The sequence below is a fragment of the Drosophila nasuta genome, chromosome 2L (genome assembly GCF_023558535.2).
Source record: "Drosophila nasuta strain 15112-1781.00 chromosome 2L, ASM2355853v1, whole genome shotgun sequence".
NCBI lineage: Eukaryota > Metazoa > Arthropoda > Insecta > Diptera > Drosophilidae > Drosophila > Drosophila nasuta.
Window position 1 is genome coordinate 13,671,419 of NC_083455.1, and position 27,622 is coordinate 13,699,040.

The 27,622-nt window shown below is 39.4% G+C and overlaps 6 protein-coding genes across 9 annotated transcripts; 2 read left to right on the forward strand and 4 right to left on the reverse strand.

Moving 5' to 3' along the window:
- The first annotated feature begins 398 nt into the window (after window positions 1-398).
- On the forward strand, window positions 399-2,597 carry LOC132783546 (cell division cycle protein 20 homolog). The gene is given in 4 exon segments (XM_060788777.1): window positions 399-1,000; window positions 1,060-1,381; window positions 1,436-2,310; window positions 2,312-2,597. Coding segments are annotated over 4 exon segments (1,584 nt in total). The 5' UTR covers window positions 399-688; the 3' UTR covers window positions 2,387-2,597.
- LOC132783545 (NF-kappa-B inhibitor cactus) lies at window positions 2,537-16,817 on the reverse strand. Of its 3 annotated transcripts, none has more exons than XM_060788775.1 (7): window positions 16,717-16,817; window positions 14,975-15,928; window positions 14,041-14,218; window positions 13,734-13,944; window positions 4,580-4,668; window positions 4,257-4,514; window positions 2,537-2,799 (listed from the first exon to the last, which is right to left on the reverse strand). In XM_060788775.1, the coding sequence occupies exons 2-7, from the start codon at window positions 15,760-15,762 to the stop codon at window positions 2,728-2,730; spliced, it is 1,596 nt and encodes a 531-aa protein (XP_060644758.1). In that variant the 5' UTR covers window positions 15,763-15,928; window positions 16,717-16,817; the 3' UTR covers window positions 2,537-2,727. The 3 variants fall into 3 exon arrangements, with proteins under 3 accessions (XP_060644758.1, XP_060644756.1, XP_060644759.1); XM_060788773.1 differs by having other exon boundaries at window positions 16,615-16,761; XM_060788776.1 differs by lacking the exon at window positions 2,537-2,799 and having other exon boundaries at window positions 3,162-4,514; window positions 16,615-16,761.
- A 592-nt stretch (window positions 16,818-17,409) lies between these two features.
- Window positions 17,410-18,623, forward strand: LOC132783555 (NIF3-like protein 1). The gene is made up of 2 exons (XM_060788788.1): window positions 17,410-17,777; window positions 17,835-18,623. Exons 1-2 carry the CDS (start codon window positions 17,628-17,630, stop codon window positions 18,558-18,560), a joined length of 876 nt encoding a protein of 291 aa, XP_060644771.1. The 5' UTR covers window positions 17,410-17,627; the 3' UTR covers window positions 18,561-18,623.
- LOC132783554 (large ribosomal subunit protein uL4m) lies at window positions 18,561-19,639 on the reverse strand. Its single transcript, XM_060788787.1, has 2 exons — window positions 18,888-19,639; window positions 18,561-18,833 (listed from the first exon to the last, which is right to left on the reverse strand). Exons 1-2 carry the CDS (start codon window positions 19,562-19,564, stop codon window positions 18,614-18,616), a joined length of 897 nt encoding a protein of 298 aa, XP_060644770.1. The 5' UTR covers window positions 19,565-19,639; the 3' UTR covers window positions 18,561-18,613.
- A 135-nt stretch (window positions 19,640-19,774) lies between these two features.
- Window positions 19,775-25,878, reverse strand: LOC132783533 (homeobox protein 2). Of its 2 annotated transcripts, XM_060788755.1 has the most exons (3): window positions 25,523-25,878; window positions 21,374-25,460; window positions 21,190-21,305 (listed from the first exon to the last, which is right to left on the reverse strand). In XM_060788755.1, exons 1-3 carry the CDS (start codon window positions 25,863-25,865, stop codon window positions 21,290-21,292), a joined length of 4,446 nt encoding a protein of 1,481 aa, XP_060644738.1. In that variant the 5' UTR covers window positions 25,866-25,878; the 3' UTR covers window positions 21,190-21,289. The 2 variants fall into 2 exon arrangements, with proteins under 2 accessions (XP_060644737.1, XP_060644738.1); XM_060788754.1 differs by having other exon boundaries at window positions 19,775-25,460.
- A 34-nt stretch (window positions 25,879-25,912) lies between these two features.
- LOC132783551 (uncharacterized) lies at window positions 25,913-27,596 on the reverse strand. The gene is made up of 6 exons (XM_060788784.1): window positions 27,085-27,596; window positions 26,774-27,028; window positions 26,674-26,721; window positions 26,587-26,619; window positions 26,492-26,521; window positions 25,913-26,435 (listed from the first exon to the last, which is right to left on the reverse strand). Exons 1-6 carry the CDS (start codon window positions 27,594-27,596, stop codon window positions 26,054-26,056), a joined length of 1,260 nt encoding a protein of 419 aa, XP_060644767.1. The 3' UTR covers window positions 25,913-26,053.
- Between the last annotated feature and the right edge of the window lie 26 nt (window positions 27,597-27,622).

The following is a 27,622-nucleotide window of genomic DNA, read 5'->3' on the forward strand; positions in this document are numbered from 1 at the left end:
AAATATACATTTTATCGCCAAAAAAGAGCAAGACATTTCGAAAAAGGCGCGTCAAGTAGTTTGATATATCTGTGTTTTCCAAAAAACACATCGTCTTCAACATTTTATCTCATCACTTGGTCTTTCTACCACTGGTCAGATTTTCGTAAAAAATAAATTTTTCAGACAATTGCGAAATCAAACGAATACAAATAGCTTTTCTGCACAGCACGGTTTACGGTATCACTATTTTTAATTTCTTGTTTTCACCGTGACTTTGCAAAATATACCAAATATCGCACATATGCTTGTTGCGCACACGTTCAAATCAAATGATTTGCGAATAAAATTTAAATAGAATAATACTTGATTGCGTTTTTGCTAAACATTATTATAATTAATTTATTATTTGATTTAATGCAATATAATTACTGTTGCAACAGTAACAGCTGTGCTTAAAATTGCAGGTGCAATATGGCGATGAGAGTGTGTAGCCCTGGTATAATTTTACGGCGCGATTTTCATACCGCGGCATTTCCAAACCGCCATTGCACTTTTCTCTCGACGCTTCAAACAAGCAACACATCCTACAAACGAGTCAAATAATAAACAGCAAATAACGTAAAAATTGTGATTTTAATATAGTAAAAATATAGTAAAGTAATTTAGTAAAGTAATTTAGTAAAGTAAAACATACACAACTTCAAAAATGTCGCAATTTAACTTTGTGAGTGACCTGCAAAATGCCCTAGTGATGGACGGGGACACGCGTGGTCCTGCGCCCCGCTGGAAGAAGAAGCTGGAGGCGTCCATGAATGGAAGTGCAAACACCACACGTTCTGTGCTCTCCGTCTCCTATAACACTAGTTTCTCCGGCGTCCAGGCGTCGACAAAGACGCCCGGCAAGAACTCTGAAGCCAAAGCAAAAAAATCCATGACAACGCCATCCAAGACACCTGGAGGCGGCGATCGTTTCATTCCAAATCGAGCGGCAACCAACTTTGAGCTCGCGCACTATCTGGTAACTATTCCTTGCGAAGCGATTTAGCCTGGAATACACATTAATTGCTTCCCCTGCAGGTGAAAAAGGATGAAAAGTCAGACGAGGAGAACGATGAGCAACCCACGGGCAGCAACAACGATAACAATGTACAGGCATCGGCGCCCAAGAGTGATCACCAGAAGCTTATTACAGAAGCAGCGCAAGTGAGTGGAGACAACGCCAAGAGTGGACGCATTTTGTGCTATCAGAACAAAGCACCTGCTGCGCCTGAATCGCACACAAATCCTCTAAAAGTTGTCTATTCTCTGAAGACGCCCATATCGACCAAGAGCGGATCACGTTACATTCCAACCACCTCGGAGCGCATACTTGATGCTCCCGATTTTATCAACGACTACTGTAAGTGGGAGTTAACTTCGTTGATGCACATCTGCTAATCTCGCTTCACTTTAGATCTCAATCTGATGGACTGGAGCGGCGATAATATTGTGGCCGTCGCTTTGGGTAATTGTGTATATCTGTGGAATGCTGCCACTGGAAATATTGAGCAGCTCAACGAGTATGAGGAGGGCGACTATGCATGCGCACTCTCCTGGATCCAGGAAGGTCAAATACTGGCTATTGGCAATAGCACTGGCGCCGTCGAGTTGTGGGACTGCTCCAAAGTAAAGCGTCTACGTGTGATGGACGGTCATGGTGCTCGAGTTGGCTCCTTGGCATGGAACTCGTATCTAGTGTCGTCGGGCAGCCGTGACGGCACCATTATCCATCATGATGTGCGCTCACGAGAGCACAAACTATCCTCATTGAATGGCCATGCCCAGGAAGTGTGCGGGCTCAAGTGGTCCACCGACTTCAAGTATTTGGCCAGCGGTGGCAACGATAATCTGGTTAATGTCTGGTCGCTGGGCAGCAGTGGAGTGGGCACTGCACAGGAGCCACTCCATAAATTCACGGAGCATCAGGCGGCTGTGCGCGCTTTAGCCTGGTGTCCTTGGCAAACGAATACTCTGGCTTCGGGAGGTGGCACTGCGGATCGTTGCATTAAGTTCTGGAATGTGCACAATGGTTCGCTTATTAAGTCTGTGGACTCCAAATCGCAAGTGTGCTCGCTGCTCTTTTCGCGCCACTACAAGGAGCTGATTTCGGCACACGGGTTTGCCAACAATCAACTGACAATCTGGAAGTATCCAACGATGGTGAAGCAAGCGGATCTAACCGGACACACGTCTCGTGTGCTCCAAATGGCCATGTCCCCGGATGGCAGCACAGTGATTAGTGCTGGGGCGGATGAAACGCTGCGTCTATGGAATTGCTTTGCACCCGATCCCAATGGCGGCCAAGAAGGTGGCCAATGTGAACAGCAATGCCAAGAAGAGCGTTTTCCGTCAGAGTCTGCGTTAGGACTACTTTAATCTCATCATCTAATATTTAACTAGCTAAAAAATTAATGTACTAGGAATTTTAAGACACCAATTGATGTTTGATGCATTTTGATTTAGCTTATATTTGTTAATTTAAGAATGTGCATTCTATTATGTGTATTTCATTATGTTTTTATTTATGTGACACATACTTTTATATTGTAATAAACCTTATGTATTTCATTTCGAAATCGGGTGCTTTTCGCTTAATTAATCGGGTTTGTTCATTTGTTCAGCTTCGTTTTGTTGTTGCATGTTGGAATATTGGATTTTCGGCTGACCATTCGGAATCATTTGAATTAAATACATGTTCATACTTTTCTAAGCCACTGTCATAGGATTACAGCCACTATAGCTGACAAAGTAGCGCGGATCACCAAAACGATCGTACATCTGTAAGACACAAGATTCAGAAGAAAAACAAAAGATTAAGAGTGTGCAGCACAACGAATCAAAGCAAACATAATAAAATAAATTAAATTTAGTATATGTAAATTAAAAAATTCAAATCGAAAATTGGAAAATAAAATATTTGAACTACATGTTAAGTTATGCAATAAATATCCATCGTTCAAAAGAAACATATTTAAAATTGCTTACAAGTGAAATGAAATTAAAGAATTTACCAACAAAAAGAACGAAATAAACAATGAGAACGATAGACATGCAAAAGAACATACATACTTACATAGTACTAGATATAGTATAATATACTTTTCTTCTACTTGTGGCCGATTAAAGAATTACAATTTGGATTTTCGAATAAAATGTTTTATTTTTGCAAACATAATTCATTCAGTCAGAGAACATTAAAACACATCAATTAGATTTAACTAACTTAATTAACTAGCGCATATTTAATGTTATGTGGTTCAAGTTTCTTCTTTTGCATTTGCTTTTCTTTTCTTGTTTCCTTTTTTTATGATGATAAGTGGTTAAGAGTTAAGAGAGAAGCCAAAACAACATGTTTGACTGCTAAAAAAACACGTAAATACATTTCGTATAGTTCTAGTTCTAGATCTATTTTTAGTTATACATATCTATATATTACACATACACGCACACACATTTATACACAACAAACAAGACGCACACACACAGATAAAAAGTACAGATAGATATATAGTTAAAGAATCGCACGCATGAGACAGCGAGATAGAGAGTGACAAACATCAAGTTACATAGACAGCTTAAATTAGACAACAGTTAGAAGATATTTGGGGAGGGGACGAGAGGGGCAGGTGACAGTTACGTCATATAACAGCATAAATATAATATTTCATATGTATACAGATGAAAGATGGATATATCTTCGTTTTCTTTTTGTTTACATTTAATCTAGAGATAATGTTGTATGTATATTGCATTTTGTTCGTTATTTTGTTGGTGGATTCTTACAGTGGGCAACATTCAGCTTTCAATCGATGCTCTACTAAAACATAGAGCATGTCTAATTTGTAGTTGGTTATAATATATTAACTTATCTATGCTGCTATATTCTTTTTCTGGTTGGTTCTTTTTTTTGTTGTTTCTTGATTTTGTTTGCTTCCCTTGATTTTGATTTTTCCTTTTTTGTGTTTTTTTTCTTTTGGTTGAATTAACAATACATACATAAGTGTTACCGTACAATTATTCATTTCATTTTCATCAACTGAATACCAGTTCAGCTTGTTTGTATTTTACAGTTCTACTCTTTCTTTCTATTTTTTTGTTTGAACATTTTGGAAGCTGTTTTTGCATTGAGACCTAATGCTACTATGGGTGTATCAATGCTTTTCAATGAATGCTTTTTGATTTTTGTATTGATTTAGCTTTGCTTGGATTTTTTGTTTTTAGGCTGTGACGCTCACCTTCGTATCGTCTAAATCTTCAATATCGCTACTGTCACAATCACTATCGGGCGGCGTTAATGTCTCAGCACCGCGGTTCTTGAGTATGTTCTGCATACGTGACTTATTCAATACGCTTGCGACTTGATATGCCGTTAGTCCGGCATATGTGGCTGTCTCTAGGTTCAGTTTCTCGCACTCATCCAGCAAAAAGTTGGCCAGATCCTCATTGCAGTACTCGATAGCAATGTGCAGTGGTGTGCGTCCACCTTTTCCCTCCTGCAAACAAAAATGGCATAGTTAGTAATCTTTTTCACTTTTATAATCGTTGCAGATAATCTTACCCTGGCATTAATGTCGGCTCCGTGTGATACTAAAATGCGCAAAATGTCAATGTGTCCACCCTCAGCGGCCAAATGTACGCAACGTTCACCTGAAAATAACAAGAAATTAAAGTCATTAATTAATTTGCCAATCCCATTGTACATTTAAGCTTCCATTTATGAATGAAATACGATCTCTTCAAAAGCGCTTCATAAAAAAGCTTTGCCACTTCAACTGTTGCTGGTGTTGTTGTTGTTAAGCAAGTAGCGTTTTAAAATACCAAAAACAACGCGAAAGCTTTGATTACGACAACAACAGCAACGATGCGCAGCGAGGTAGACAAGACTGTGAGGGGAGTGAAGGCGAAAAGGGGAGTCAACTGTGCGAACGCTTTTGCCATATGGAGACAATGTACACACACATAGTACATACATAAGCATATCCACGAGTGTCGAATGCGTGTGTGAGTGTGTATCGTGTGCATTGGTGTGCGTTGAAAAACCCAAGAAATTCCCACAATAAAACAGCAGCAATAACAGCTACAGCAACAAAGTCAACAACTAAAGTCAAAAAAACCAGCAGTGGCATAAAAAGCGACAGCCTCAACAACAACAGCAACAACAACAAAAGAGTTAACAAACCAAACAAGCTGAATTTTGTTGGAGCAACCGACCGGCCAACAAGTTTGCTCAAGTTCAAATTGGTTTAACGTTTTAAGAGCAAAAATGTTTGCACATAATTTGCACGTTTGAAAAAAATAAACAAAAATACAAAAAAAGAAATGAAAAAATAAAATCTGCAATAATTCAACTGACATTTGACGCGTAGTATTACTGAAGAGACACTCTTAACCAAAGAAAAAAAATGAATAAAAATAAATAAAAAAATTCTCAAATTGAGCCCCCGCTGTCTGATCGCGCATACAGATGAACCAACACAGCTTTTGCTTTGCTTTGCTTTGACGTAGCTATTGTTGTTGTTGCTGTTGTGCTGCTGCTATTGCTGATGTTGTTGTTATTGGTTTTAGAGCTACACGTGCTGTTGATTGACTTTCACACACACTTACAGTTGTGCCGCTTGTTTTGCATTTAATTTCCGCAAGAACTTTCATAAGCTAAACGTCCGCGTTGCCAACTACATTCACATTTGTAAAACGATAATTGTGGTTATCGTTACGCATGCGCGTTGCCAGCACGATAACTGCGCATTTGGGATTTATCGTTGCGTCGTTTTGTTTTTAGAATCTAATTAATCATGCCGCGTATGATGTTGATGATGATTGAAGGTAGCGCTGAGTCAAAGGTATTTACGCGTATGATTTAACTCAAATGACTAGACATATAAATCGCGTATGAATCAATCTGACTAAAAGTAGCTATCCACATTTCATTTCAATACATTTTATGAGCAGCGCCAACACCGGCGAAAGAAAGCCGAAATCTTGGCAAGAAAGTTAAAGCCGGGTCGGTCTCTTCTCTGCTAGTCTATCGCCGCAGTCCAGTTCGCGGGCTTACAAACAATAACAACAATTGTGTCACAAGTTTTAAATATAAACGATGACAACATTTTTTTTTCTTTCTTTCATCGTGTGAGCCAAACGGAGCGATCTTGCCACGAGCAGAGACAAAGCTCGGAGCTCGAGTCCCAGCATCTCTGAGGTGGTTACTATGGGTTTAGAGGAGGAGGCGAGATTATAGCAAAACTCGATAGTAAAAGCAAAGTTCCATTGTGGCCCAAAACTTGTGTGCCGATCGTTAGCATACGATTAAAGACTTATAAACTTGTACATAAATATGTTATATGACTATCTATATATATATATCAGTATCTGGCATATGTATATATGTATAACTATTTATGTGCACACACACGTTTTGTGTTTTCAAATATATTAAATATGAAATATTAAACACAAACGTTTGTTTCAAACTTGGGGAATTCCCAAGCTGTGCTGCGTCACGCGCCTTAGATTTCAAATACGAAATCCGTTCCAAGCCAACACCTGAGCTCATCAGATGGCAGCGCAGAAGGGAGGCGAGGAGGAGGAGGAGTATAATCTAAAGCTCTATCTTTGCGGCTGCCAACAAGTCTGAGAGTTAAAACCAGCGAGACCCCAGCAAATAAAAAAAAAACTAAACAACAAATGGAAAAAAAAGAATCAAGCAGAAATAAAAGCAGTTAAACTTGAAATCAGATAATCAAATAGTAGTATTAACGCTAATCGAATGTGAGTTCAAGCAATTAATAGGCGTTACGAAAACGCATTTCGAATTGCTCTGAAAAACCAAATTGTTGTCGCACTCTTCGCAATTATTCAATTGTTCTGTCATCGTGCATCCCACTCGCTTCTCCCTGATCCATTATATCATATGATATTTGCACATGCCGCGACCTCAAGAGCGGTCGAAAAAAACCCACGGCGCAGTTGAAAGTACTCCCATAAGTCGAGTCGCAAAGTTCACAAATTTATTGACAGCGCAAATATTAAAGACGGTGTTTTTTTTTTTTTTTTGTGTTTTGTGTGTAGCTCCCTCTGCTCCCTTTGTCTTTGGTTCATTTTTAATTAATTGTGCTCATTGTCCGAAGCGTTATTTCAATTTTTTTTGTTTCTTTTATATTTATTAATTTCTTATATTATTATAATTTGAATTCTTGGCAGCTGTTTGTTTGGTATTTTTGACAACTCGTTTATTTTCCTGGCCAGTTCAGTTCAGTTTCGTTTGGTTGTTTGTCCTTCAGCAAAGTGGCAATTGAACAGTTCATTGATTCATAATTAAATCATAAATTCGCATTGTTTATATGAAATTTAATATCTACTTGTATCATCTGTTTTTTTTTTCGTTAAATAATTCAACAAGTTTTAGCCATTATCTGTGGCAGCGACAACGACAACGATCGCTATGCTTTGCATATAGATAACTGTCAATTTCGATTGTCATCGCTTGCATTAGATTTCGGTTCTTGATTGTGAATGCATACTTCAGTATTAGAAAACAAATTCATTCTCAATGAAATTGACTTAAGTACATTATCAATTGCACTGTTGAATCGAAGAAAAATATTGACGCTTCGTCTGTAATAAGTTGGGAATTCCCTATTGTTGAAGGAATTATTGTTATTGTTTACTCGTGTAATAGGGCATTATTGTTTACTGCCAGCGTCATTTCAATATTTTCCAAATACCTTTTACAAATTTCATTATGATCGGATAAGTGTGAAGCATTTTAATTGAATTTATTTCAGAGTACTGAGCACTTTGGACTACAGACTTTTTACTTGCTTGTAATTCATGTTTCGAGAAACATCTGGTAGTGTATTTAATTATTGGGAAAGCACAGCATCATGTTTATTTATCGCTCAACTATTGAACAATCTTAATCGCCTTACAAAGGGGCAATGTACTCTCCCTAGGGAGCAATAGGTTTATCGCAATATGAATTCATTTAACCGGTTTCTTGTACAAAACAAATAAGTTCCGTTCAGACTCTCCGATATTAAAAGCGAAAACAATTTGTTATTATTAAATGGAAAAGGTTATGTTATCGAATAATTCGCTAGACTTCTAAAAATATGGGTATGCAAAGAAATTTGGTATTCTATGTATTTCGGTAGCTTTACAAAGAAGCAGGCCAGTGGGGGATTGGGGATTTACCTAGGCTAAAACGCAATAGAGTCGAAGACGAAAACGAAAACTCTGCTCGGGTTTGTCTAGCAAAGACAATGCACAACTGTTTAAACAACGAGCGAACAATATGTCGTTAATGGGTATTTACTTAAAGACTTCTGGCGGCGCCACATTTATGTCAATTTTGTGACTGGAAAGTTTCACCTGGGTGGAAATGAAGTGAAAATCCCAAGCGGTTAATTGTCACAGAAAACCCAAGATCACATTTGGCAAACGAAGCATGACACAAAAAGACAATTTAGCACTATTAAATACCACTTGGATTTTCCATATTTTTTTGTTGTACTTTACTTGCCCATTTGGCAATGAAAGTCTTGAGGTTTAGCCAAAAATAAAAAAAATGCGACTGTAAGCCGAGCTCAAGCTTTGGTTATGTCATTAAACCGTTTGTTGACTTTCTTTTAAACGAAATGCAAATGAAATGCGCGACGATCACATAGGAAGCAAAGCCAAAAGGGGGCGCGGGAGGTGTGATCGTGTCACGTGTTGGCACCAGTTAATACCTCACATGCCTCTGTAGTTAAGCAAATGTGGGAAAAGCCCGCAATGCGAAGAGGTCAGACACTGTAAAATGCTGGCTCCAAAAAAGGCATTGTCAAGTGCCCGCCTGACTGCCTGACTACCTGGGCTGATAATGCGGGGAGCGCCGATAAAGACTGGTAAAAGTTGTTGTTGACAATTGTTACGGGGGTTTACCCCATCACGCATACGCCATGTAGGCGTCTCTGTAAAACTCACTCAATACCCTCGATGTGTGTCACACCGTGGAAATTGCAATTCAAATTGAAGATTCATTTGTTTTCGTCCATATAAAGTAGCATTTATTATGATCTGCAACTTCCGTTAAGCAGTGCTTGCAATGAGCTCATAATACCTCTCTATAAATATATATACATATATGTATGTTATAATAGCTATATTCATCGGTTTGGGGAGAGGGAATCAAGCCCGGCCTGACCTTGTCTAGAGACGCTGCTGCTGACTAACGTGTTGTTGTAATGCAAATGTAAATGTCATTAGCAGCTAATAAAGCATTACCAACAAGCAACGGAGTAATATTTTTATTTTATTTATTGACGTTAACTGTTGTGGGTTAAACCTGTTTGTTTACGTACGGACATGGTCGCATATTGCCGCCTGCCTGTCATTCTGTCTGTCTGTCTGTCGGTTCGTCATTAGAACAGATTAGATGAAACGCGATACGAGTATTAAAAGTAAATACTGAAATTTGTTTCTGAAGATATCATTTCCTTTTAACGCGTTACATTTATATAAAGCAAGCTCTGCAAGTGCAATTGTTATCGATAACTGCTTTCTGAAGTTACAATTTCCTTGCGCTATTTACATTTATTTAAAGTCGATAACTGTTGCTATCGATATCGATCAATAACTGGATCAAGCATCACTTTGTCATTTATGGCAGCTTGCGTTCGCAATTGTTATGCAACTACAGCTTGAATTTCCATTTCCAGTTTCCTTAATTAAGTTTCTTACATTCTCTCTGTATGTGTGTCGCATCGAATGATCAATCCACATTTCGACGGCATTCCCCACTCAATTACGTACTATCTAAGTCAATATAGTCGACTTTGTCGAGTACATGTGTGTGCGCAGTTCCCAACACCCATTACCTATTACCCATTACCATTAACTGGAGAAGCAAGTCACTCTGATAGCGTTAAAATGAGCAAAAACACATGTTGGCCCCAAACCATAAAGAGAAAGATAAATTTTCGACATTGGGGAATACGCTATACATAGCTCAAACTTTGGTTAAGGTTTTCGAGACCCATATTGTAAGAAGTACTCTCTCAAGTACTTCATATCAATTAACGCAAACTTTCTTTATAAACTGGGAAATACCCTAAACAAAAAGCAAGAAAAAACAGCAACAAAATATGGTAATGGTAAAACCAGTGATAATAGTTATCATATAGATAGCCTTTTTTTACCGGACACTGTATTTAACGCGAACCACAATAATAGACGACCACCAATGGGGTTTTTTGGGATTTACGAGTCTATTCGCCGTTTATTCGATAAGGTTTAGTCAGTTTCAGTTGCCAAGGGGATTACGAATCTACTCAATTAATATTGCTGTATATGGTTTTATTTAATGTTTTCCCATTTTTGGACTATCTTGGGATTTTTGAGGTCACATTTTATGTCTTGTAATGAGACACATTTTCCTTGGGGTTTTTTTTGTGGGCCGTTTTTTTTCCATATTTACAACAGATCTTTACGTCGTCGACGTATCAGATTGTTAGAGTTTTGTTAATCGTTCTGAAATTCCCTTAATGTGCTTCGAGAGAGGGGTGACGTCAATGGCGATAAGATTGTTGTGATTAGCACCCCGAAAATACAGAGAAAGAAAGAGAAACCCATTGGGAATTGCTAACAGAAGTCATAAGTATCTTTCTTTACTTAAATGAGATGATATCAGGTTGTGTTTACGTTGCGAATTCAAATCAAATCAAAATCAAGTTCTATATACAACTGCTGATAATGTCGACCCGAATCATAATCGATATAATCTGGTTTATGACCAAAACGAGCCAGTCCAAAATAACTGAACAAAATGTATTCCAATATTGTATATATTCTATTTATAATTAATCCCTTGCGTGCACCTATTTATACAGTCGCATAATATGAAACTAATTCGATATTGGGGTTTGCGTGTGCGAGAGCGCGTGAATGAAAGCCAAATGAAAGAATATTAAATAGCAAATTGTCCTTGCTCCAGCCAAAGAGCTGAAGGCCAGAAATAGCTGGGAATTTCCAGCAGTTATTCTTATTCCGATTCCAGAACAGCAATTGAGCGACCGCAATATACCCTGTCTGTTGTCGGACTACGGCTTAAACCCGACTGCCTTTAAGAATCTAAATATACTTTCCACCCTCAATACTTTACAGCTCCCCGTCCTCCTCCTGATTGCTGCTGAATGCATAATGAAGTATTCGCACACCTGCATATGCACTGAAAGAAATAATTTTCATTCTAACAACTCAGCTAAGATATAAAGCATTGCAATAAAGTATAGGGTATATTAATGACCAGCATAAAATACTTACAATTAAATAAATAAAAGCATAACCACTTTCGGGGTCGTTGTTAACGCGATAACCTCAAACAATTAAAATATCAAAAAGGCTGATAAGTAAATTATGCATTGAGATTGATATGTGGTTGCCTATAATTATATATAATATATACTCAATAATGGACAGACGATGTCTGAGATGCTGCTACATAAAAAGAATTGGCTCAAAATTTCCAACGTTTTATTTTTGCCGACATATTTACTTTATAAGTATTTAAAGTCTTGGCCTATGGCCAGCGCGAAAATGTGTAAGGAAAAGCGCTGACTATTTTCGTAACATTTTCCACATTTTCTCGACTCATCGTTGTTGCTGCTTTGCAATTCGCTTAAGTGCAAGACAAAATGGCACATTAAATTTAGACAAATCGCAGTCTATAAATAAGTTTGCTCAACATATGTTAACCAACAGTCATGTTAACTAACAGTCATGTTAACTAACATCATCCTGGTCTTAATTACGTCACACAAAAAAAAAAAAATTGTACGCATTTGTTTTTCTATATGATTAAATAAATTTATTAATTTCTTCTGAGAATTTCTTCAATTTTTTTTTAGTGTGACGCTATTTTTAATCTTTCTACGAATTTTTATGTTATTTACACACTTGCAGGAATCTAATTTAAATAGTAATTGCATTTATGTGGTCTCTGATAGCCTCCATTCCCTTAAATTTTTTAAATTACTTGATATATTCGGAAATAATCGCAACTGTTGGTTGATGTTTTTGGAAAAACCCAAAAAAAAAAATTTGAAATAAGTCGCGGCGAAACATTTCGACGTCGTCGTCATCGTCATCGTTTCGCTTGCTTGTTTTTTGGATGCTCTCACAAATTGACTGATTGATTGTAAACAAAATTTCTAAATTTACCATGAGTCTAACTATTGTTTTTAGCTATGAAACAGATTAAACTATCTAAGAAAATGATTTGGGAAATTTCCCAAATATTTCAAATTGAACTTTGGCATCTTTAAATTGTTTAAAATTGTTGGCAAGCGCATTTGCAAGTCGTCTTCATTTTATGATCAGCTTTTCATTGGTTTTTTTCTTTGGCAAGTTTGTCTGCATTGAAGCAGCCGACTCGACGAACAGTTAAACATATGTACATATAGTATGTATATATGTATAAACCTAAACCAATTCCGCATGTTATGTGCAATGTCTGCTAGTTTATATATAGACCACATCACAGAGTGTATGTGTGGGTTCGGTCAGCAGCTGTTTGCAGTGTGTTTGTGCGAACCGGTTTTGTCCGGTTGTAAGCAGCTGCCAAATGTTTGTTCGCCATATGTTTGCGAATGCTCAAGCAACACACAACACACAATAAAACGATGGCCAATTCGGCTCGATTGTTGTTGTTATATTTTTTTTTTAACAAGGTTAAACATATCCCCAAAATAATAATCGATTAAACAAATGAAGCGAAAGGTTAAAGTAAACTCTGCAGCTATGTATATACAACTGCAACGCCCACAAACTTTGCTCGATGGCACGACAAGTACAAGTTTATTAACCTTTTTGCCGTCGACAGTTGCACAAGCTAGCTAACAACGGCCAACGTCGACTTTTACTTTCTTCCGGCTTAGTTTCATTTTCTGTTTTTTCTTTTTTTTTCCTTTCGAGAGTTGTTATTGGGAAACTTTTGCGAGACAATAGGAAGCGAAATGACACCCACATTTTTTTCCACCTCTCCTTTGGTACCTGTTGAAAATCGATAATCGGATTGAACGTTTATAAATTAAATAATCAATAAGGAAATAAGGCCGCGCCTCGAATAAACGTATTCGTAATCATATTCAGTTAAGTTCTCCGTCCACAAAATATCACAATTGCCATTGCAATTGATTATAAACAATGCCGACACATTTGCTGACGTCAAGGCGGCGAGGAAAATTCTCTATATACAGTATATAGAAAATCAATAACAAAAACCCAATGAAAAACATTTTTCTCGCGAAAATGTTGCGACGGCGGAGGCCAATGTATTTTTATAATTCTTTGGCATCTGCTCAGACAGAGGCGGCAAAAAGCAGGCATTCATATTCGCCTAGATCACATGCTGAACATGTACAATATTTATTTATATTTATACACACACATATATGTATATATCTAGATACATCGCAGACTTGTGTCTCGCAGTGTGGCTAGCCGATGGCGGGCGACAGCTAAAATATAGATCTATACTATGTTAAGGTATTTTTTGGCAGCATTTCAAAATGCTTTCAAATGTGACTGCCAAAAACCATAATAATCGAATACTATACAGAGCAGACTTTTGGAAATTATATTCTAGTGCAATCGCAAAGGCTTCAATACATTCCGAAATACATTGCTTCTCCCTCATAATGATGGAATGTTCTTGAGAGTTACAATTCTTCACTCACCATCATAATTGCGCATCTCCAGATCGGCGGGCAGGCGGGCATAGCTCAGCGAACTGACTGCCTTATCGTTTGAAAGGTAGCCATAATGACGATGCGCCTCCTGGATCTCACTAGCGCCAAATTTCTCGGTTAGAGCGCGCACACATTGCTTCTCGCCCGCGATTGTGGATAGATGGAGTGCTGTATTGCCATGTCGATCACGTACTGTGGGCTAAACAGATGGAAGAAAGAGATTGATTAGTAAATTGATTGCTTGATTAGCTGAATTTCAATTCAAATATTTGAATAGATTGAAAGATAGACTCACCTCGGCGCCAGCCAGAAGAAGCCTGCGCAGAATTGTTGGCTGTGCGGTTAGAGCAGCCAAATGCAGTGGAGTCTGTGCTACATCGTTTTGGATATTCAAGAGGCATGGATGCGGTGCCATGCGAATCAAGGCTTCAACCACATCCATATAGCCAGAGATGCAGGCCAAATGCAATGGACTGTTAGAGAGACAGAGAGGAAAGTGCAAGGTTAAGTCGTTGATTCGATCGATCGTTTACCTGCACATTTCCCACTTGTTGTGCGTCGTAAAACCCCGCCGTAAACCTGTTCAATGTACGCTCAGCTCAGTTCAGCTCAGGTAAAATACTATAACGATCAGCTGCATACCAGGAAAACCCCTGACTGTCTGACTAACATGTGTCTCGGCAGAGTCTCTGAACTTGCCTCTTTTGTCTTTGCATTCATGTGATTCATGTGTCTCCCCCACTGAGTATAAATTTGTGTACGAAATTCTGTTGAAAAAGCACCCTGACTTGACATTGCTTCAAGAGCATGTTGAATATTCTATGTCCACAAGACTTATTCGTAGTCTATCTTTTAATAGGTCTAAGTCTAGTTAAAACTCTGTGTTATTTTTATATACAGCTCATGTTTGTTGGCCTTTGTGATGCAAAATATTATTTAAACAAAACTTGGGGAAGTACTAAGATTTGGAAATTCTCAAATATTTTATAAGAATCCCCCGGTTATCACAATTTAAGAGTAAGTTCAAGTCTTGCTCATTATTTGAGACGTAGGCCAAAGGGCAAAGCATGGGATTTTCATAATGGTATATAATTTTTTTATAGGATTTCCCTATCTCTTAAATCAGACAATGCTATTTATAGTACACAAATTCTTTGGGTAATTCCTAATTCGCAATGAATTATTTTTGGGTGTCAATTTAAACGGAAATACTTGGAAGGTATACTCACGTGTCGCCATCGTCGTTCTGTTGAAAGAATTGCTCCCATGCGTTCATGATGTTGCTATTATTGAGTCCAACATTTGTTGTTGTCTGTGCTGCATTCTTGTTGCGTCCAGTTGTTGTTGTATTGTTGCTGCTGGGGGGATTATTGGCAGTTGTTGTGGCTGAATTGAGATTGTTAATAGGCTCGTCGCTGGCCAGGCTCGATTGTACCGTCCATTGCTTGGTGCCCTTGTCGACATTGTATTTGAGGCGCATTTCCGTCTCCTGTTCCTGCTCTTGCTCTGTCTGCTGCTCTCCAGAGACTTCAATTTCCTCGGTTAGAAAACCCGAATCCGACACTGTTGCCGTTGCTGGCTTCTTATCTTTACCCAATTGTTGTTGTTGCTGTTGCTCTGGTTTTTGTTGGCCCTTGTCCGATGACGACTCTTCGTCGTTATCTTCGAATATTTCCTCACTAAAGATTTGCGTTGATTGCGGACCAGAGATGAAACCAGAATCAGTTGTTTCGCTTTGTGCTGCTAATTCTTTTTTTTCGCTGCTGCTGCTCTCGTTACTTCTGCCGCCAAATGATGATGTTGTGTTTGTTGTTGTTGCTGTTATTTGTTTACTGTTATTTTCAATTGTTGCGGGCACTTTGGGTTGTTGCTCAACACTGGCTGGATTGGCAGTGCTGGCAACACTAACACCATCAGCAGCACAGCTACAATCGTCCGCTGCTGTTGTGGTGGTTGTTGTTGGTGCCTTTTCCTTGTTATTATCACTTGTTGCTGCTGTTGCCTTTTGGTTCCACATTTTGAACTTGTTGCCGCGTTGCCTGCTTTTGGGCCTTTTACTTGAATTTCGATAGTGTTTCTTCTTATTGAATTTGTTGCTTGCTGCTCGATAGCCGCAAAATTAATGTTTTATTTTGTTTGCTTCACTTTCCGCTTTTAGTGCTTTTGCTTGACTGTCGTCGATTCTGCAAAAAATTTCTTCTTTAAGTTGGATGGAAATTCTCACGCTGAACTTTGCTTTTAAGCCTTGTCTAACACTCACACATTCACACTCTACCACACACACACATGCACTCTCAAACAATTATGGGAGCTCTCGCGTAACTGCGCTTAAGCGTCTCTCTCTCTCGCTCTCTCGAACACTCTGGAAGTGGAAGTGAGACAACCGTATTGTGCTCACATACAAGTGAAAACGCAATAACAGCGAACGAACGACGAGATTACGAGTACACAAGCATACATTCGCACATATCTACATACATATGTATGTATGTCAGAGTTGAGATTGGCGCAACATCAAAAATAAACGTCTCAGTAGCTCTATGGGGAGTTGTGTGTTTTTGTAGTAATATATGTTTATAAGAATTTCACATATCCATTTATTTGTTTTGCTGTTGCTTTTCTTTTTCGGCTATACATGTACATATACACATGAATACACCTGTTTTCGTGTCGCACTCATACAGAATCACTCGTTTACCCACACACAAACACACAGCTTCAATGCACACAAAATTGTACTCTGCGCTGTTGCTTTTTAAATTTTGTATTTTTTACTTGCTCTCTTTAGCTGAAAATGTCAGCTTGCTCTTGACAATTTATAAATATTTTTCTTTATCACACATACACACACACAGACACATACACACACCTTTCGGAATCGCTTGTTATTGTAATTCGATTTGCATGCTGTTCCACATTTATTATACGCGTTTCGCTTAAGCTGCAAGGAAATTAAGACTCCGCTACTCACACGAACGTCTCGATTTCTTCACGTCGAAAATTACACTAAAAATGCAACAATAAAAGCAAAGTTGAAGCTCCCAAAAAGCGCTTTATGTATTTGTATAAAAGCTTTCTGTGCCAGCAAACGGGGCTGTCAATCTGCTCTAAAAAAGCAAAAAGCAAATCGTTCGGTTCTTTAAGTGTGACCGCAAACAAACGAAATATGCAATTTACGCTCTCACTACACTTTGGTGTAATATTTCAAATCTTTCAATTTTCTTATATACATTAAGTTTGTATAAATAAAACATGTAACAACGACAACTGCGATGGCAACAGCAGCAACATTTCTAAATAACATAATACATTATATTTACCGTGCGCCCGTCTGTATTTCCGTGCCCGACCTGCAACGTTCAATGCACAAAACTGGAATGAACGACCAAAACGCCGCAAAGACAAATACATCTTATGGTTCTAGAGCACATGACCCATAAGAAGTCAAAGGACATCGCAATAATCTCGAGGTATTTTTTTGTGCATTAAAAAAACCCAAAAATGAGTCATTCGATCAAACTAATCATTATTGATGCCAAGATCATAATAAGAGAGACTTCATCGCCATCGGCTATCTTTATTTGTGAATGATATTATTTTATTTTTACTAATTTCGTACAATTTCACAAAATGACAGCAATAATATAAATATGTAGTACAAGCCAATAGTTGAATTTTTAACCGAGCTCCAAGTTTTTTGTGAGGAACTGGATCTATAATGAAATATTTCATTGCTACCTAAACTTGTATTAATTGAGCGCCAAACTGATACCAGGGCTGGAAAGTGCAATAATGTGCTAGTGTTGCGTAGAGCTTTATTTATTACATTTATTGTGCGTACATCTTCACGAAATTGTAATTTATAAAAGAAAAAAGAATTTTATGTTACGTTGTGTGGGCAGTCTGCGGAAAATGGCCAGTTTTAGTGGACAGAAACTTGAGCATGTGGTGAAACAGCTAGAAAGCTTTGCTCCTACCTCACTGGCTGAAAAATGGGACAACGTGGGACTGCTGATCGAGCCAACTAAACATGTAAATAAATCTTAAACATAATTTGACTATTAAAGTAATACATTCTTCTATTTTCAGAAATTAGTGCAGCGCATATTGCTTACTAATGATCTCACAGAGCCCGTTATGGGCGAAGCTCTGGAGAAGAATGTGGATCTGATAATTAGCTATCATCCGCCAATTTTTCGGCCACTGACGCGGATCACACAATCAAATTGGAAGGAACGCGTGGTTGCCTCGTGTTTACTGAACTCCATAGCGCTCTATTCTCCACACACCGCCTGGGATAAGGTGTTGGGTGGCGTAAACGATTGGCTGGCCAAGGCTGTGGACATCAAGGGCATAAAGCCTTTGGTTCCTGAGGTAGGCGCCGAACCGGGGACTGGATCGGGCCGCTTAGTGGACACAAATATGACCATCTCACAGCTGGTGCAAACGCTACAGGAGCACATACAACAATGCGTCCATGTGGCTTATGCAGTAGAGCACCATCCGAAATCACAAGTGAGCACTGTGGGCATTTGTGCCGGCTCTGGAGGATCGCTGCTGCGCGGTGTGCAGGCGGATGTGATGATTACGGGTGAAATGTCGCATCATGAGTTGCTCGACTTCAATCACAGTGGTACCACAGTATTGTTGTGCAACCACAGTAACTCAGAACGTGGATATCTTAAGAAATTGAAGGTGCTTCTAAGCGAACGTCTTGAGGGCGCCTGTGAATTGTTTATATCGGAAAAGGATAAAGATCCCTTGCAAACATTGATCAGAGGCGATGCTCAAGGCGCACAGAGCATTCAACAGTAGTTGAGGTTTAACAAACGCATTTAATGTTATATAATTACAATCGCAACTTAAACTTAAACTTGATCCAACTTGAATTTTCCGCCCTTGCTCGTTGCATCATTGCGATGCAGTTGGTACAGCAAACGCTGCTCTAAATGCTTCACGGCGTCTACAGTCAGTACTAAAGTGTCGTGCTTCAGCATTGAATAGACGTTCAGTCCATAAGCAGGCATCAGATTCACGTAGCCCAGATAATCGGTGGCATAGCAAATGTTTTCCGGAAACTCATCTTGCCTGCAAAGCAAAACAAATTGTTTATTTAAAATTTTGCATTTGATACCAACTTACTTGTCGATAATCAGCACAGAGGGTCCCCAGTTGCGCTCCTTTATCAGATCCTTCAGGAATTGTGCATCGCGTGTGGGAATCTCAGCGTTTGCAATCACATGCAAGTCATCCTGGGCGAGCTTAACACTCAGTGTCGAGGTTAGACCCAAAACACGTTTGTAAAACGGCAGCATATAAAAATGTGTGGTGGGCGAACGTGGACCGTGGCTAATGCCACCTCCTTTAAACAGTGGCGAGCGTATAGAGCCATGACGAGCGCGGCCCTGTCCCTTTTGTGGCCACGGCTTGCGACCGCCGCCGTGAACTTCGGCGCGTGTTTTGGTGTGCGCCAAACTTACATAACGATACTTGCGCTGCCATTCGATATTCTCCTGTATGATGTCGACACGCGGCTGAGCTGCAAAAACATCGGGATGCAGTTCGATGAGGCCCAGTTTCCGCTCCTTCACAGCATCCACATTCTCAATCCATGCCTGGCGTGTACTGTTCTTGTTTACCGGCGCATAATCTTTGTAGTTCTGTGGCAAGATTAGCGCCGGTTTTGGTACTGCAATTTTATCACCCGCCGCTGCTGTCGTTTCGGAGCTGACATTGCTTTGGAGAGCTGCAAGCGTGTTTGACAGATTGCGCACACCGGGATACAACACTTGTCGCGTTTTATTTAAGAAATTCAACATTTTTCAACAATTAAGGACGGATAGGCCCAATTGTTGATGTTATTGACTTATCGATAGATTTTTGTCGACCGACTGCCATACTATACCAACTGAACATGAGCGTTGATGGTATATTTGCAAGCCAGCAACACTTGGTATATTTGGTCTAACTATCCAGCGGTCACATTGGATAACCAGACTTTCCATCGAAAGCTAATCGAAAGACTGTGACCGGGAAAAAAAATTTGTGAATTTTATTACGCTTTATAATAATTGATTTGTTGTGTGCAATTTGGATTTGCCAACTACTGTCATTATAAAAGGAATGCCAAAAGGCGTATACTATTGCAACATGGAGAAGAAGTTATTGTGACTTTCGTGAGGCGGCGGTAAGTTGACTTTTTCATTTTTTTCCCATTCACATTCGCAGTCTGTGTTGTTGTTCTGTACGGCGCTTTGATTTCGAAGTGGCGGTGAGCTGACTTTTTCATTTATTTCACATTCACATTCGCAGCCTGTGTTGTTGTTATTAACGTCGCTTCGATTCTTCCCAAATCTGTAGCTCGAATCGTAGAGCACTTTAAGTTCAACTTTTTTGTCACACGGGCACTCTTGTATAGTATTTTGAATTTCTTTTGGCAAATCTTCGCAAGAACATTTTTCTTGAGGCAGCTCGGCTTTTGAAATGTGTTCATTTTCCTCAGACTTTTTCGATTCCTTAGGGAGAGTTTTCTTTTTTCTAGCGCAGCATGGAAAAATGTTTGTTGGCTTTTGCTTCTTTTCAAGGTTCTCGGGTGATTTTGGTGGCAACTTTTCGGCTGGCTTTGTTGGTTTATGGCAGCAAGGAAAGAGACTTGATTTTTGCTTAGGTTTTGGTTGTTTAACAATTTCCTCCGATGTCTTTGGTTCCTTTGGTGAAGGCATTTTATTTGATTTATTGAAGCACGTGAACAGACCAGATCGTTTTGTCTTTGGATTCTTCTCTTGATCAGGGTGGTTTTGCGGTTCTTTCTTTTGCCTATCTGTTCGACTGAAACACGCAAAGAGATTCGGTGACAATTTCTTTGGCTTTTTCTCTTTATCAGTTTCCTCTTTTTTTGCTTTATTTGTTTGAATGAAGCACTTAAATATCCGGGATTTCTTTTGGTTAGGTTTGTGAAGATCCTCAGAAGTCTTTGGCTCTGGCTTTTCTTTGCTTTTCTTATTGCAACAAGAAAAGAGATTTGAAGGTTTTTTTCTTATTAAGGTCTACTGACTCTTTTGAAGTTTCGTGTCTTTCTTTTGAGATGTTCTTTTCTGTTGTGACTTTGTCTGCTTTACTGCAACATGGAAAGAGACCTGAGAATCCTTTCTTCTTTATACCCACAGAATCCTTAGAGGTTTTGGGTTCTGGAGTACTGAGTTCATCTTTTTTATTCTTTTTTGCAAAGTGGAAACAGTTTTGATGGTTCTTTCTTCTTCAATTCTTTTGAAGTGCTTGGCTTTTCTTCTTTTTCTTTATTGCGACAAGGAAATATGCTTGATGACTTTTTCTTAATGATTACTGAATTCCTTGAGGGTTTGAGCTTAGGGGTCTTGGGTTCATCTTTTTTATCCTTTTTGCAAAGTGGAAATAGTTTTGATGATTCTTTCTTTTTAAATTCTTTTGACGATCTTTTGTTGTCTATATCCTTTGACGTTTTTGGGGGCCTTGGTGGTTCAGGAATCTTTGGACAGTGACATTTGTCCAAAACTTTTGTTTTGTTTTTATAAGCGGCGGAATCTATTTCGCAAAAACATTGATATTTTGAAGACTGCTCTCTACGTTGTTGTTGATCTTTATAAACTAACCTGGAATTAGAAGCCTCGCTTGGACTTCTGCCTTGTTGAGTTTTCCTCGATGTATTATCATTATTCCGAAAATAGCTTTTATGTGAAGCTGTATTTTTACCTGACCTTGGAAGACCCTCATTGTAATCAGGTAAATGCTGAATTGAGTATTTGACAATTGGGTCTACTCGCTTGGTTATGCCTCGATGATGAGGTTGGTCGTTGCAGCCACAATTACTATTGCTATATTTGGTAGATATATTAAATAAATCCATGTGCCTTGTTTTCCTTCTAGTAGAGACATTGCGTGCTCTACAGAAAGCCAACCCACAATCAGAACTATCTCTGTCGTCGTTTGCATATCGAATAGATAGATCTGTTTGTTCAGATTGTTCTTTCTGTCGACGCTTATATTTGGAATTCCAGCAGCTTTCTTCTATTTCCTCTGGATCTTCACAATCTGAAGATTCGTCGTAATATAGTTCTTGTTCCTTGCATTTTGCCAATGCAGCTTTCTTTTGCTCAAAAGCCATTAAAATATTTCGTTCGTAGCTATTCTGTTTTGGAACATCCAAATATTTTAAATTCTTGCTATTCAAGAACTCACTATGTTTTTGAACCTGTAAGCAAGGCTCCTCGCTAAATATTTGATGCAAAGTTGGTTCCCTTCTCTTTTGCCGAGGCTTTAAAAGAATATTCTTTAAAGCTGATCGGTTTGTGTTAAGAAATCGGCCCAAATTGAAGGTGTTGTAGCAATATTTTTTGCCCTTTTCAAAGCTGGGGTAAGCGCTGCCACTGCGTCTCCGAGTGTTGCATGGACAGTCATCAGGATTAAATCCATTCATTTGCAATCCTGGACAGTTTTCATAGCAATCGGCATACTTCGTTTTAGTCGTATTCTTTTTGGATGAAGCTTTCTGTGATTGCTGCCCATATTTTCCGATCTTACTGTTTTTATCTTTTGATTTATTCACAGTATAGCCATCAGTATCATTCGGAAAACGGTTTCTATCTTTTTCGTGGGGGTAATTTCCCTCATCGTTTTCATCTAGGAAATCTTCAGCAAGATTATTAGAATTGTTTTGATTTGTATTTAGATTTCGCACCGCTTGACTTAATATTTTCTTTTGTTCTTCCAATCCGACAACTGTCTTCTGCAATATCTCAATTATTTGATTGACATTGCAATTTTCATCTATAGCCGCATTAGTCACATTGGAATTGTTGAATTGATTTGAATTGTCGAAACTTTGACCGCAGTTAGCGGCAATGCATCTGGGATTGGTGTGACAGTTTGCCATTGTGTTGTTATTAAATTCATTAGTCAGATTAGAATTGTCGAAACTTTGACCGCAGTTAGCGGCAATGCATCTGGGATTGGTGCGACAGTTTTCAGATATGTTGTTATTAAATTCATTTGACTGTTTGTCGCTACCTATCATGGTTCGAGTTGTCAATGGTGTTGGAACTGTTGTATTCTGAGGAGTTGTAGGTCGCACTGGTATTTGATTGCTATCTGAAATCGTTGTGGCTTCAGGTCTCGCATTGCTGTTCCTCTTATTTGTCGATATTTTGTCTGCTTTCGTATTTGGTTTGGTATTGAATAGAATTCCGCAATTGGGGCATTTACAGTTGCATTTAACCTCGTCATTTTTCGAATCAATTGGTACCTTATTTCTTACAGAATTTTTGCTAGCATTATCTACTTCAGCAGGTGTGGGTTCCTGAGACGTTGGACTAGAATCCGAGCCGGTATAACTAACACGTCGATTTCTCTGGGGATCATCAGGTTCAGAAGCATGCCGAGGATCTTGTTGCGCATCCTTGCGGTTTTTCTGTAATACTTTTGAGGTATATGAAGTTTGCGTTGTTGCTGTAGCACATTTGCAGGTCATCTGATAATTGTTTCTATTTTGATAATTATTCTTCATCGCATCTTGTTGGCCATAACACGATTGATTATATAGACAAGTGGGGTAGTTGTTCCAACATTGATTCCAGCAGCAACAAGCTGGGCATTGCGGATATTCACAAGTCTTGTTAGCATAATCTAACTCTGTTGTGTTCGAATTTCGAAAATCATCGGCAGTTGGACTTGCGCTGTTTCGGGATTTATCTTTATAAGAGGACTTTCGATTTTCGAAATCATCAGCTGTCGGACTTGAGTCTTGAGTCTTTCGGGATTTATTCCCATAAAATGACTTTCTATTTTCAAAATCATCAGCTGTCGGACTTGAGCTCTTTCGGGATTTATCCCCATAAAATGACTTTGAATTTGCGAAACCTTTATCTGTTGGACTTGAGCTCTTTCGGGATTTACCCTCATTAAATGATTTTCTATTTTCAAAATCATTAACAGTTGATTTTGGGCTGTTTCGTGACTTATCCCCATAAACTATTTTATTTTCAAAATCATTAGCAACTGACTTTGAGTTCTTTCGCGATTTATCCCCATAAAACGATTTTCGATTTTCATCATCATTAACAGTTGACTTCGCGCTCTTTCGCGATTTATCCCCATAAAATGACTTTCGATTCCCAAAATTATCCGCAGTCGGACCTGAGCTGTTTTGCGATTTATCCCCATAGTTTAACTTTCTATTTTTAAAATCATCAGCAGTTGACTTTGCAATTTTTCGAGGTTTATTCCCATAATATGACTTTAGATTTTCAGAATCATCAGCTGTTGGACTTGAAATCTTTTGGGATTTATCCGCTTTAAATGATTTTCGATTTTCAAAATCATCCTCATCATCAACTGAGCTTGAGCTTTTTCGGGATTTGTCCCCATTAAATGACTTTCGGCTGGAATTATTCAAATCGAGTGACTTTTTCGAAGTACTCTTTTTCAATTTCACCGAATCAAGGGATTTTTTGCTCGTTCTGCTTCTTGAACCACGTTCTTCAGACGAAATATCCGATTGTTTTGGAGATTTAAGGGCCGTATCTTCGGGGAGTTCTTGTTCCGTTTCTGCTATAGCCTCTTTATCATCGCACGTGCAGTTGCAATCAGTTTCTTTGGAACTCTTTCCGGCCATGGAACCCTTTCGCAGGGTTTGCGTTTCAGCATTAGCACATTGACAACAATTGAATTGTCCATGTTCAAAGCCCACATTCCTTTTGGATAGGCCCGAGGAAGACCTGTGTTCCGGCACGCCTGTCCTCATTAAACTTTTATTTGCATCCATCTCAGATGCTGAGTGCTCCGAATCTTGAGAATTTTCTGAAAGCTCATTTTCTTTATACTGTCCTGAACGCCGCATGTTTTTATACGGATCTGAAGGTCTTATTCCTTGATCCCATTGTGAAAGATCCATTGTGTGACGATTTTCCCCACATGATATTGGACAAGTGTCGACCATCTCGGCTTCTTCATAGGACTTTAATTCATCTCTTGAGGCAAGTCGTAGTCTCCAAGTTCCGCCAGGTTTCTTGACTTTATCGCAATTGCAAGCAGGTCTCTTTCTGCTTATGGTGGCTGCGCACGCGCATTTCATGCCCGAATTCCAATGATTCACTTTACTTTTGCGACCATTTGTCGAGGGTGGCAAACTGATTTTCTCAATACGACCCAACCGCTCTGAAGGTTGGTTTTCTATGTCCAAGGATTTTCGCATCGTTTCGGAACTAACTTCTGATGGTGTATAACCACCGTAGTTTTTCTTCTTTTGATATGAAGGAATACTATAACTTGCATCACCGCTTAACACACGATGGGGTTGCATCTCTGGTTTTCTGGAAGTGTTTGAGACCCATGGATTTCGAATTAAAAGCCTTTTCATTTCTGCAATTGTTGAGGGCGATAACTGACGCTGTTGCAACTGATGACTGTTCAATTCCATTTGAGAAGAATTCTCCGTTGGCAAATCGGGGTCCAAAGTTGTTTGCGTCTGTGCCGAACCCTTTGAGCGTGTTCCTGTTTGGCTACTCTTCAGTGTGCATTGGATACTGCTATCGTTAAATCGACCCAAGGGCTTCCTAGTTAGTTGATTGTGTTCTTGCATTATGATGACGTTTTCATTCCGCGGAGTTTCAAAATTCCAGCTAGAGGGATATCCCACCGAACTGGCACGGGAACGTGGCTTCATGCTGTGGCTTGATGGCATTGCTAGAAAGTTGGACGAAAGGTTTCTGATTGAGCTGCTTATTGGTCTTTCTCTAGCTACTTACCGACATGCTGCAGCTTTCGCCAAGGTTGTAAGAGGGTCTTGATTTTTTTCCCTCCTTCCGAAGACATTCTCTCCGTATTCCGATGCGGACTGCTGCGAAAGTTGCGTCTGCTGCGAATTTTCCTCGCCTTGCTGGGGAGACTGCTCTGCATGATGTGCACTAAATGCGAGTCCCTGGCGATCGATGGTCGCACCGAGATGCCACACCGCGGTTCGTACACATGATATAAAGGAAGTCCGCCTTGGGCAGCACTAACTGGTAATTTGGAGGGTTTTGTGCGACTAACAGCGCGACGTAGCAGCAACTGATTGATGGAATGTTTCTTTTTGCGTGGTGCCACCATAGTTAAGTTAGTTCATCAGTGAGTTCCCGCCTTAGGCTAAGTAAAAGTTCAGATACCTACGAAATTTAATAATATTTGAATTCATTTTTGTAAAGTTGACAGCACACTTTGTTTGAAATTGTTTTAATTAATTTATTTTTTTGTTTGTGGGAATCGGGGATTTTGAGACGGAACAATTTATGTGGAGTTCAGCACCAGGGACAGCATGGATTGCAGCAGTTGTTGCAACAGCTGTTGTTGCTCTGTTTGCAGCAATGAAAGCTGCATGGATTGTGACAGCAGCAGTTGCAAAATTTCGGCTTGGGTTCGATGACAAATGGAGGATTCGCGAATCTACTATTGAACGGAAGTTGTTTGCGTTTCTTGCGCTTTTTCTTTGCACTTTTTGCCAAATAGCAAATGCACGAATCGCTAGGAATTAAACTTTCGAGGGTTTTTTCCAATGCTCCCAAGTTGTTGTCACACAAGCATTGTTCATCCTTTTCTTCATTCGTTGTTCTGGTGTTTGTATCTTGGCGTGGGCAGCAACAGCAACCTCGTTTATTTTTACGTTCTTGTCCAGAATCAGATCTGCAGGGTGTGGTTTTTTGTTAAAAAGTTTTACTACAGCTTAAAAGATATCTTACCCCTTAGAGCTGTGAGCTTGAGCGGTGTCTCTGTAGTAACGGTTATTTATGGATATCAATAATTACATTATTTTCTTTCAATCTTGTTATCTTACCTAAGGTTTATGATCTGATTTCGGTCAGGAGCGCTGTGAGGAGATTTATGAGCTCGGGTCGAAATGGAGAATTAAATTCGGACTTACTATTCAACGGACTTTGCTTGAGCCTGATTGCTGACATTACTCTTCAAGCTGCAAAGTAACTAATGATAAGGCTGAACGTTAATTGAGAACTTGTGCTTACGTGGAACGGTGAAAACCTTCAGGGGCTTGGCCGGTCCAACCTCCCTTCTGATAGCCACCAATTGGATAACGTGATGCCAAAGTGTAGCCATTAGGTAGATTCAACGGCTGATAATTAACTTGATATTCCGTCATAGGATAAGGTATGGGCGGCTGATAGTTGCCAGAAGCTCTGCCAGGAACTCCGCCAGAAGCTCCGCCAGAGGCGACGCCAGAGGCGACGCCAGGAACCCCTCCAGAAGACTCGCCATGTTTGCTAACAGTGACTGACTTTAAATTGGAAATATAATTTGATAGCAAAGTTGTATCTACTTGACGACTATGACTAAGATGGTTGGCCTAGGCTGATGCTGTTGCACCATCGGGTTCCCATAAGTCCTGAATTGTCCTTGAGATGCGCTTTGGGCTGGAGAAACCTGCTCATTAGATGGCCAGGTAGAACCCGCTTGGGGCAATTGCGATTGCGAAGCACACTGTGCGTTGGACTCATAACTTCTCGCTTCTGAATCAATTTTAGGCAGCACTTCCTCTTGCCATGTTGACGGATGCGCATTGAATCGGTGCCAACAATTGATTGGAATTGAAGAACCTAAGTTAGCAACGCTACCAAGATCGAAAGCATGTCCGTTGCCGTGCTGTGAAGGTACAAAAGAACTTGTGCCCTCTTTGTGCTGATGTTGTTTCTGTCCCGGCGTCGGAGCTATCTGTTCTTCTCTGCAGTGGTTAGGCTGCTGAACTGGTTCTTCCATCTCCTGTTCTAAGCCTGTCGCCATTGTACGATTTTGCGTCCTGCTCTCATCCACGAACTTGATTGTGTTCGGCATCTATTCAATCCATTGCCCCCTACTGG

Excerpts from the sequence above, each read along its gene's own strand:
- LOC132783554 (XM_060788787.1), bottom strand. The coding sequence starts at position 19,564 with ATGTTGAATTTCTTAAATAAAACGCGACAAGTGTTGTATCCCGGTGTG. Across the intron at positions 18,834-18,887 it reads TCTGTGCTGATTATCGACAA|GCAAGATGAGTTTCCGGAAA; the intron begins GTAAGTTGGTAT and ends TTTGCTTTGCAG.
- LOC132783555 (XM_060788788.1), top strand. The coding sequence starts at position 17,628 with ATGTTACGTTGTGTGGGCAGTCTGCGGAAAATGGCCAGTTTTAGTGGA. Across the intron at positions 17,778-17,834 it reads TGATCGAGCCAACTAAACAT|AAATTAGTGCAGCGCATATT; the intron begins GTAAATAAATCT and ends TTCTATTTTCAG.
- LOC132783533 (XM_060788754.1), bottom strand. The coding sequence starts at position 25,865 with ATGGTGGCACCACGCAAAAAGAAACATTCCATCAATCAGTTGCTGCTA. Across the intron at positions 25,461-25,522 it reads GCGAAAGCTGCAGCATGTCG|CAATGCCATCAAGCCACAGC; the intron begins GTAAGTAGCTAG and ends CCAACTTTCTAG.
- LOC132783545 (XM_060788775.1), bottom strand. The coding sequence starts at position 15,762 with ATGTGGAACCAAAAGGCAACAGCAGCAACAAGTGATAATAACAAGGAA. Across the intron at positions 4,669-13,733 it reads GGAGATGCGCAATTATGATG|GTGAACGTTGCGTACATTTG; the intron begins GTGAGTGAAGAA and ends TGTTATTTTCAG. Across the intron at positions 4,515-4,579 it reads GAGCCGACATTAATGCCAGG|GAGGGAAAAGGTGGACGCAC; the intron begins GTAAGATTATCT and ends TTTTGTTTGCAG.
- LOC132783551 (XM_060788784.1), bottom strand. The coding sequence starts at position 27,596 with ATGCCGAACACAATCAAGTTCGTGGATGAGAGCAGGACGCAAAATCGT. Across the intron at positions 27,029-27,084 it reads ATCTTAGTCATAGTCGTCAA|CAAACATGGCGAGTCTTCTG; the intron begins GTAGATACAACT and ends AGTCACTGTTAG. Across the intron at positions 26,722-26,773 it reads GAAGGTTTTCACCGTTCCAC|CTTGAAGAGTAATGTCAGCA; the intron begins GTAAGCACAAGT and ends GTTACTTTGCAG.